The sequence below is a fragment of the Physeter macrocephalus genome, unplaced genomic scaffold, assembly GCF_002837175.3.
Source record: "Physeter macrocephalus isolate SW-GA unplaced genomic scaffold, ASM283717v5 random_1167, whole genome shotgun sequence".
Taxonomy (NCBI): Eukaryota; Metazoa; Chordata; class Mammalia; order Artiodactyla; family Physeteridae; genus Physeter; species Physeter macrocephalus.
This window is the reverse complement of record NW_021146936.1, coordinates 11,093-19,975: the sequence shown is the minus strand read 5'-3', so window position 1 is coordinate 19,975 and position 8,883 is coordinate 11,093. Positions and strand designations below refer to the sequence as shown.

Here is an 8,883-nt window from a genome sequence, read left to right as displayed (position 1 = left end):
CAGCCTGTTTCCTTTGCAGGGACTGAATTCTTCATTTCCTACCTCCCTCGTGCCCCAGCTGATGGCCTGAGCCCCGGACCTATATTCCATTCCTACAGCACCGACAGCACCCAGGCGCTGACCCCTGCCTACCCCAGGCCATGGCCCTGGACTCTGGGCCTGAGACCTGGCAGCTCTCTCCGGGCCATTTTGCAGCCTCGACCCCTCAAGTGGCCCTGGCCCCCAGGCTCAGCTGCATCCCTGTCCTCCTCCTGAGGCCCCACGGAGCCTGATGCAGCAGCACTTCCAGCTGTGGAGCCCCCCCACCCCGCCGCCCGCCGCCAGCCTTGTGTCTGAGTTAATCTGACCTCCTGTGTCTGGGGCGACGCAGATGGTCCTCTGCCCTTTCCAGGACGAGCTGTGTGAACCTGGGCAAGTCTCTTCACTTCTTTGAGGCTCACTGCCCAGTTGTCAAGCAGCAGTAACCGCACCTCTTCTTGGGGCTGATGTGAGGATTACCTGGTCAAAGGCTTGGAACTAGCTCTCCCACACGTCCAGGGCACCAGTGGAGGAGCTGGCAGCCCGGCAGCCTTGCAGTCACTCTCTCCAACCAGATAGGGGCACCCGGCCACCCCCGTGGAGGTCAGGCCCATCCTGTTGCCAGCCACAAGGGCACTGGCCAGCAAGAGCGAGGGTGAGAACTGGACAGGCTGACTCTGGGTCGTGGCCACGGGAGCGTGGAGGCATCCAGGAGACATCTGAGACGTGGGGGGTGTGCGTCTCGGGGAGAGGGTGGAAGATTTAGGCGATCAGAGCTCAGGAAACCAGGTGGGAGGGTGGGTGGACTCGGCGGTGTCCTGGCTAACGGCCCCATACCTGTGCTGCCAGCTGGGCCGGCACCGTCCTTGTTCCAGGTGTTTACTTCCCTGTTGGCCTCCTTCCAGGTTCGGCGGGGCCCTCGAGGGCCGGGACCTCCTTTGGCTTTACGCCTGCTCCAGATCGTGGTGTCCCAACAGGGAGCCCGCACCAGGGAGGAGAAACTGAGAAGTTGGACGGCGTGAGAGGTGGGGTATGGGTGCCCCAGGCCCCTCCCTGTGGGTGCCGCTCCCCTCAGGGACCCTGAAAAACTAGGGCTGTGTGCCCAGAGGTGTCTGGCCATAGCCCCCGGCTCTGGGACCTTGCTGGTGGAGAGAATTTGGGGTCTCAAAATCCCCCATCTACTTTCAGACTGGGCTCCAAAGCCCCCATCTACTTTCTCCCTCCCCGAGGTCGCCCCGAACCCTCCTCGGGCAGGGGACAGGGTGGGGGGAGGACAAGGACAAAGGCTGAGTTAGGTGTGGGTGTTCCTGCCCGGGACAGTCAAGGCAGGCCCTCCTGCAGCCACTGCTTCCCCTGGCAGGTCTTTGCCTCTCTTCCACCAAAACCTAGGCCACACCTGCCCTCGCTCTCTGCAGGGCACCCTCAGGCCTGAGGGCCCAGGCCCCCTGCTACCTGCACGGCCTGGTCTGGCGGGAAAGGTCCTTTGATGAGGCCAATCTCCCCTCAGAATGCCACCTGGGGTGGCCACACACCGCCGCCCCCCATACCATCTACCTGGTCCTGCCCGTCTTCCCCAGGATTAATGAAGTTATGAGAAGGGCAGGAAGGAACTCTGAGCTCCCAGGAAGCTCTCCTCCCCAGACCCTGTCCTGTCCCCCCTCACCTGCCCCCGCCCAGGTGTTCCTGAGTGCCTAAGCCAGGGCCAGGTGCATCTCCTGCTTTCCCCGGATCCCACACCTGGCCCTGGGTTTGTTTGTTTTCTCGTGAATTTATTTATTTATTTATTTATTTATTTTTGGCTGCATCGGGTCTTTGATGCGGGCTTTTCTCTAGTTGCGGCGAGCGGGTTCTACAGCACAGGCTCAGTAGTTCTGGCGCACGAGCTTAGTCACTCCGCAGCATGTGGGATCTTCCCAGACCAGAGCTCGAACCAGTGTCTCCTGCATTGGCAGGTGGATTCTTAACCACTGCGCCACCAGGGAAGCCCCAATTAAAGCCCTGGGGGTTTTAATTGCCGTAAACAATGACTGTTTCTCTCTTAATAAACAAGGGACTGGAGGGCAGGGCTGTGCCCTGTGATGGACACCACTGTACCCACAGGGCCCAGCGTGGGTCTTGGCACACAGCAGGCCCTCAGCAAAGGTGATGAGCGTGTGAACCACCAACAACCCCTGTGTCTCCACAAACACACCAGGGTCCGAGGCAGTGGCGGGCAGTTGTTTCGAACTTTATTTGAGAAAAACAGAAGGTAAAGATATCAAAAGAGTACAGAGGTTTGGTGGGTGGGGATGGTCAGTGATGGCTACTGTGGGGTGGGCAACTGGGCTGGGGCCTTTACTTGTCTCCAGGCTGTTCAGACTTCCCAGCTTCTGGGCCCCCAAGCTGGGCGCGCGCCTCGAAGGTGACAGGGATGGTGATCTCTGCCGACTGGGTGGCTGGCTTGGGCAACGGGGCCTCCACAGTGAGCGTGCCCTCGGGGGACAGGGAGGAGGAGACCTGGGTGGGGTCCACACCGGGGGGCAGCCTGGACACGCAGAAAGGGAGGAGAAGAATTACACACCTGTGTGTCCCTGTGCTCTCCTCCCGTCCCCCCAGCTCTGGAGCCGGGACTCACGTGTATTTGCGCGTGAAGCACCGGGAAACGTAGCCGTGCTCGTCCTGCCGCTCTTCGTGCTTGCCTGAGGGAGAGGGGAGTGGAGGGGGTGGGGAAGGAGGTCAGAGGAGGCAGGGAGGGGCGGCCCCTCCAGCTGGCGCACATCCAAACGCGTCCCACCTGGCGGCCAGGACTCAGGACAGGCAAGACTGACTAAGGGATTTGGGTGCTCCAGGCTGTCCCGTGATCTCAGAAGCTTCTGGAAAGTTCGGTTCAGGGGCTTCGGGAGCGGTAAGGGGGGCCCGCAGCGCCGGGCACGCGCACACGCCCCCTCCGCGGACACGGGCTAGGGGCGGAGACGGCGCGGGGCGGGCGGCGACGCCCTCTTCATACCAACCGCAGGCCGGGGTGGGTAGGCGCGGGTGGGCGCGGGAAGACCTGGCCCCTTGGGGGTGGGGCTGGGGCCGTGGGGGTCTCCTCTGGAAGGGGGCGTTTCTTCCCTTAGCGGAGACTTTTTAGGGCTAAAAGATCCATTAGGAGCTACCAGCATCCCCCAACTCCAGAGAAGTGGATACAGGCCAGGGGCAGGGCAAGGAGGCCCGCCCCGCTCCCCGGGCTCTGCCCCCGGGTCCTCTGCTAAGTTTTCACTTTCCAACCCCCCCCGCCGCCCCCCGCCCCGCATTTCAACCCAGGTCCCTGACCAGGGTTCCTCCCCAGGACCGGCGAGAGGCCGGGGGCCGGCGCCCCCAGTCCCCGGGGGGGCTCACCAGTGATCTCCACCACGCCGTCCTTGGTCTTGACCGTCAGCTCCTCGGGGGCGAAGTGGTTGACGTCCAGGGACACACGCCAGCGGTCGGCAGTCTGCTGGATCTCCGAGAAGCCGCTGCTGAGCTGCCGGCTGAGCGCGCGGCTGTAGGCGGGACCCTCGATCGCGGCGGCGGACAGAGGGCGCACGTAGCCCGGCCATCCGCTGTGGCTCAGCCACTGCGACCACTCCTCGGGCAGCCGGGGCAGCCCGAAGGCCTGGTCGAAGAGGCGGCTGTGGGCCGGGTACCAATCGCGGAAAGGGTCCCAGCTGGGGCCCCGCAGGAGCGAGAAGGGCACTCGGCGCTCGGCCATGCTGGCTGGTCTGGACGCGTCCGGCTGAGGCTCGGAGTAGTGCGAGAAGTGTCGGGCGCCCCCACCCCAGCAGCGCTTTTATGGGCCTCCAGCCGGGTATTTTTAGCAGGCGTGTTTCAGGTCGCTATTAATGGCAGTGACGGGCCGGAGCAGCCCCTCCCCCTGCATTCCCCCCACTGCATACCGGGGCGCGGGGCGGGGCGAGGAAGGCCCTACCCACATCTGGAACCTTCTCTTGCTTGAGAAAACAAGTGACTGGAGCCCCGGTGCTGGCGCAGTGCCCGCTGCCGGACGCTCGCAGGCCTGGGTGCTAAAGCGCTAGGCCGCGATCTGTGGACAGTCCAGGAGGATAAAGCCGAGAGAGAGGTCAGGCTGCTTGTCCCAGGCCACACAGCTAGGAATATGCAGAGCCGGGATTTGGACCCCAGGGTGTCTGAAATAATGTCTTAAGAAGCAGCATGGTTAGGAGTGTGGGCTCGGGAGCCAGACCGCCTGAGTTCACATCCAGGTCCTGCCACTCACTGGATGAACTTGTGCAAATGCGAGTCTTTGTGCCTCAGTTTCCCCATCGGGAAAATGGGGATGATGATGATGATAATGAAAATGCTTCCATCACTGGGTTGGTGTGAGGATTCAGCCACTTAATGCAAGTAAACATTTTAGTCCAGGACCTGGTTCAGGATAATGAATTATTGTTATTATTAGCTCCTTGGAGTTGAAAGAGGGGGAGGAAAGAGAGCGTGTATGTCTCCCTGTTGCAGAGGCGGTGGCGTGTGTAGGTTTGGCCGTTTTCCCCTTGACTTCCCAGTGGGGCAGATCCAGATCACAAACCCTGAGGCCCCGTGCTGAGGGGGGTCAGGAGAAGGGTTACTGTCAAAGCTCCCCATTATATCTATTTTTCTTGAGGAGCCCTGGACAGGGAACTTGAAATGCAGCAACCTTGAATCTCATCGGGGTTTTGCCACTGGTTTTTTTGTGTGATTTGGGCCAAGGCCCCTCCTTTTCCTCTTTGCAGATTATGATCTCAAAGCCCCCTTTTGTTTAATATTCCCACAGCACAAAGGGAGAGGGGGCTCCTGGTAGTACAACTCCTTCAAACTTGCTTGAAGCCTGAGGCCTGCCCCACCTCCTATCTGACCACCTATGGGATCCACACCCCCTCTCCCACCTCTGGGAGAGGATGCTGCCCCTAGGGTCCTGCCATAATCCTAACGTTCCTTTTCTCTCCTGCCTTCATTGCCATGACCCCAGTCCAGCCTTCCTTCTCCTGACTTCTGTCTTTTTATCCTTCCTTTTTAGATGGGGAAACTGAGGCTCAGAGAGATTAGGTGACTGGCCTGCGGCCTCCTGTAAGACACTAGCAGAGTAAGGCTCTTGCCTCTCTAGTGCTCAGGGCTCTTACCCTCATGGGGCTCCCACCTTGGAGTCCCTTACTTCCTCTGCTTCTGAGACCCACTCTGTTTGCTGCCCCTCTCCCGGGGCTGGGCTGAGGCTGTACTCCTGCCAGTTCCACGCGGGACTTGCCCCGCCCTGCCCAGGACACCTGAGGGGCTGAAAGCCAGACTCCATCCACTCACCTCACTGAGCTGGGCGCAGCAACAAAGACCCAATGCAGCCAAAAATAAATAAATTCATTAATTAAAAAAAAAATGAGCTGGGGTAGCAGCAAGTCTCATGCCCTCCCTGAGCCTCAATTTCCTCTTCAAGAGAGAGCACAACTACTGAGCCTGCGCTCTAGAGCCCGCAAGCCACAACCACTGAGCCCGCGAGCCACAGGTACTGAGCCCGCGTGCTGCAACTACTGAAGACCGCGCACCTAGAGCCCGTGCTCCGCAGCAAGAGAAGCCACCGCAGTGAGAAGCCCGCGCACCGCAAGGAAGAGTAGCCCCCGCTCTCCACAACTAGAGAAAGCCCGCGCAGCAACAAAGACCCAATGCAGCCAAAAATAAATAAATTCATTAATTAAAAAAAAAATGAGCTGGGGTAGCAACAAGTCTCATGCCCTCCCTGAGCCTCAATTTCCTCTTCAGGAGAGAGCACTCCTAGATGTCTTTCTTTCTTACCCACCTGCTCCCCATCGGGAAAGAGCTGGGGTTGGGCCACAAATCTGAGGTCATCTCTGGAAAGGTGTCTAAGCACCTGGAACTCTCATGGGCCAAGGAGAGGAGGCAGACAGGATGGCTGCCCTCTGCCCCGCCCCTCTTGCTGGATCACGTCAGGAGCCCAGTCTCCATGGGGAGCTACTCGCTGCCCCCCAAGGGTCTCAGCTTCAGGAAGCCCCAGGCCTTCACGCCCTGGCATGCCCAGCCCCACCTATCCCCAGCTCTTAATGTCAGGGTGAGATCAGGAGCCAGGGAGGGCCCTCATGCGTCCCTGCCTGCCCACCTTGGTCCAGACTGGAGCCCAGGGGCCCCACCCTAGCGGGAGCTGTCAAATATAATCATGGGTGCCTCCAAGCGTGGCCCAGCCATGCTCTGGGTGGGGGCTGCCTGCCTGGCCACCACACCCTGTAGACAGAAGCTACCTTCAGAGCTCCCTTCATTTTGCCCGAAACCAAGGTGGGGAGGATTCATCCCTGTTGCCCCCGCTCGGGGAAGTTGTGCAACCCAGGGCTCCGCCCCCAGCACCCAGCCCATGGAGGTGGAGGCAGCAGAACTGAGAATTCACATCCATCTTTTTTTTTTTTTTTTTTTTTGATCACGCTTGGAGGGCCCGTGGGATCTTAGTTCCCCAACCAGGGATTGAACCCCGGGCCCGCTGCAGTGAAAGCGTTGCCAAATCTGGCTCCCTGGGCACCGATGCTGGATAAAAATACGGAGACAGAGAATTGGAAGATGAGAAATAGAGAGGCTTTTTATTTTCTTTGCCAGGCAAAGGGAAGACACAGTAGGCTAACGCCTCAAGAACTGTGCCCCCTCCTTGGGGAATCGGAGAAGATTTTATATGCGGGGCTCGAAGTCCGGGGTGTAGGTCTTGCGTTTCTTTTCTTCGGCAAATTCACGGCCAAAGTCGGCATCGGGTGGTTCAGCAACCGGGTCTGATGTCCCTGAAGTTATGGGCCCGGGACCTTCTTTCTGAAATGAAGAGCGCTACAGGGGAGTGTAGGGGGAGAAGAAATGCCAGTTGCAAAGGGTAATTTGTGTGGAGTCAGAGAGTACTCAGCTTTGTGAAGGACAAGTCTAGCTACAAGTGTGTGTTAGTAGTAACAGCTGAAGAATAACCGAGATTGCTTAACTCTTTCAGGCCTGTTTATTTTGTTTCCCCAGCCTGTTCATTGTTTCCTTATTTTCCTGTTTATCAGAAAAGTCTCATTTCTATTTTTGCTACAACAAAAGTGTGGAGTCCTAACCACTGGACCGCCAGGGAATTCTCCACATCCATCTTCAATGGGTCACTTCTCGAGGGACTCTCAGATCAGAGCTGCCAATCACAAGGGAGGGGAACTGGGTAGCTCTGGGTGGTAGTAAGAAGGGGTAGGGGTGGAGGAGAAACTGGGTTTTGGAGCCAGACAAGGCTGGGCTTGAACCTGCTGCTGTTTACTGGCCTGGTGACCTCTCTGAGCTGGCACGTCCCCATCTGCAAGACATAGCTAATAACACACCCATCGTGTTTTGTTTTGTTTTTTTTTTTTTTTTCAACACACCCATCTTGCAGGGCTGCGGTGAATCTATAACACGATAGCTCCCGTGAAGTGCCTGGTGCTCAGAAGTGTTCATTGTTGTTAAGGAAAGAGGGCCTTTAATTTTGGATATTGAGACTTAGATTAATGAGAATTACCTGGTTGTATGTGCTTTATAGCATGTTCAAGTATCTTATCAGAGTCCCGTCCTGGAGATGAGAAAACTGAGAGTCACAACTGCCCCAAGGTCACAAAGCTGGATTGGAACCCAGGCCTCCTGCCTCTCTGTCCGGCAGGGGGAAGGCTTCCCAGGCAGCCCAGGGGGGGCCGTGGGCTGTGGCTTGCAGGCCCACGGTGAGGTGTGCAGCCCAGGGTTTCCTGTGGGACAGGGAGGGTTGGGCCAGCCTCTCTGGGTTCACTTCCAGCCCTGACCAAGCACGCTTCCTCTAGGGTACTGAGCTCCCAGGGGTAGTTTTTCTGGGACTAAGAGGACAACTCCACCCGCAGGGATCTCCCAGAAGCCAGGGGGCTGGGGAGCAGGAGGACACTGCAGGGATTCCTTAATCAGAGGCCCTTCCCCTATCCCTAGCCCCAGAGTCTCGGTTACTCTGCCGCAGCCCCCAGAACAGCCTCCCAGCTTCCTGGCCTGGCCCTGCGCTTGAGCACTTGGCCACACTAGGCACTCCCTTGGCAGGCTTTTGCCAACTCCAGCTGCCACAGCCCTTCCCTCCCTGGCCCAGCCTCAGAAAGTGCGAGGGTGTTCAGGCAGCTGGCCAATCTCCCGGGAGAGGCCTGACAGCTGATGAAGTGCCAGCCGCTGGGCCTGCTGGGAACTAAGAATGTGGGCAGCCGTAATTAGGGCGCATGGGGGTGGGGGGGGCTCTGGGTCTTTCTGGAAGTGTCTAGACACTGCCCCTCCGGGAGTCCATTTCCCAAAACCCATCTCCTAGGCCTTCGGCTTCTGGCTGGCCTTGGGGTCACCTCGCCTCCATCACTGCTGAAGGGGTGCCGAGGAGGGGCCGGGCGGGAGGGCTGGGGATCCATCCTTCTACCTCTCCCGCCCTGCTGTCCAGTAGAAAGAATCTGTCTAGCTTGGGAGTCTGGGGACGTATAGGTCTCTAACTCTGTGACCTTGGCCAGCAGCCGGCCTGTGTGACTCATTTTCTTCATCTGTACGATGAGACCATCGGACTGGATGTTCTCGAAGCCTCCTTCCAGCGCTGGTGAATCAACAGTTTCTCCTCCACTCTCTACTCTCCCCCATCCCCAACGACCCCCCACCCCACCCCAGGGATGTGTATATGGTGCAGAGGATGAGGGAGGACGTGGAGATGGGGCATCCCCTGTGGTGGCCATGGAGGTGGGAGGCCCTGTGGCTGGAGCGCCCTCCTGTGCTGGGTGTCCTGAGAGCCTTTCTCAGGTGGAGGGGGGCTTGGCAAAGGAAGGGTAGGCGCCTGGTGATAAGGCCGGTTTGCTGAATATGCCCTCGGCTGAGAGAGGCGGGGGTGGGGGGGTCGGGGGAGTAGGCCAGGGG

At 58.9% G+C, this 8,883-nt stretch overlaps 1 protein-coding gene and 1 long non-coding RNA gene across 2 annotated transcripts; both read right to left on the bottom strand.

Moving 5' to 3' along the window:
- Window positions 1-2,229: 2,229 nt before the first annotated feature.
- On the bottom strand, window positions 2,230-3,861 carry HSPB1 (heat shock protein family B (small) member 1). The gene is made up of 3 exons (XM_007103974.4): window positions 3,379-3,861; window positions 2,633-2,696; window positions 2,230-2,542 (listed from the first exon to the last, which is right to left on the bottom strand). Exons 1-3 carry the CDS (start codon window positions 3,728-3,730, stop codon window positions 2,353-2,355), a joined length of 606 nt encoding a protein of 201 aa, XP_007104036.1. The 5' UTR covers window positions 3,731-3,861; the 3' UTR covers window positions 2,230-2,352.
- A 2,679-nt stretch (window positions 3,862-6,540) lies between these two features.
- LOC129391960 (uncharacterized) lies at window positions 6,541-8,431 on the bottom strand. Its single transcript, XR_008616897.1, has 3 exons — window positions 8,331-8,431; window positions 7,508-7,558; window positions 6,541-6,819 (listed from the first exon to the last, which is right to left on the bottom strand). It is a non-coding gene; the product is annotated as an uncharacterized lncRNA (long non-coding RNA).
- Window positions 8,432-8,883: the final 452 nt, after the last annotated feature.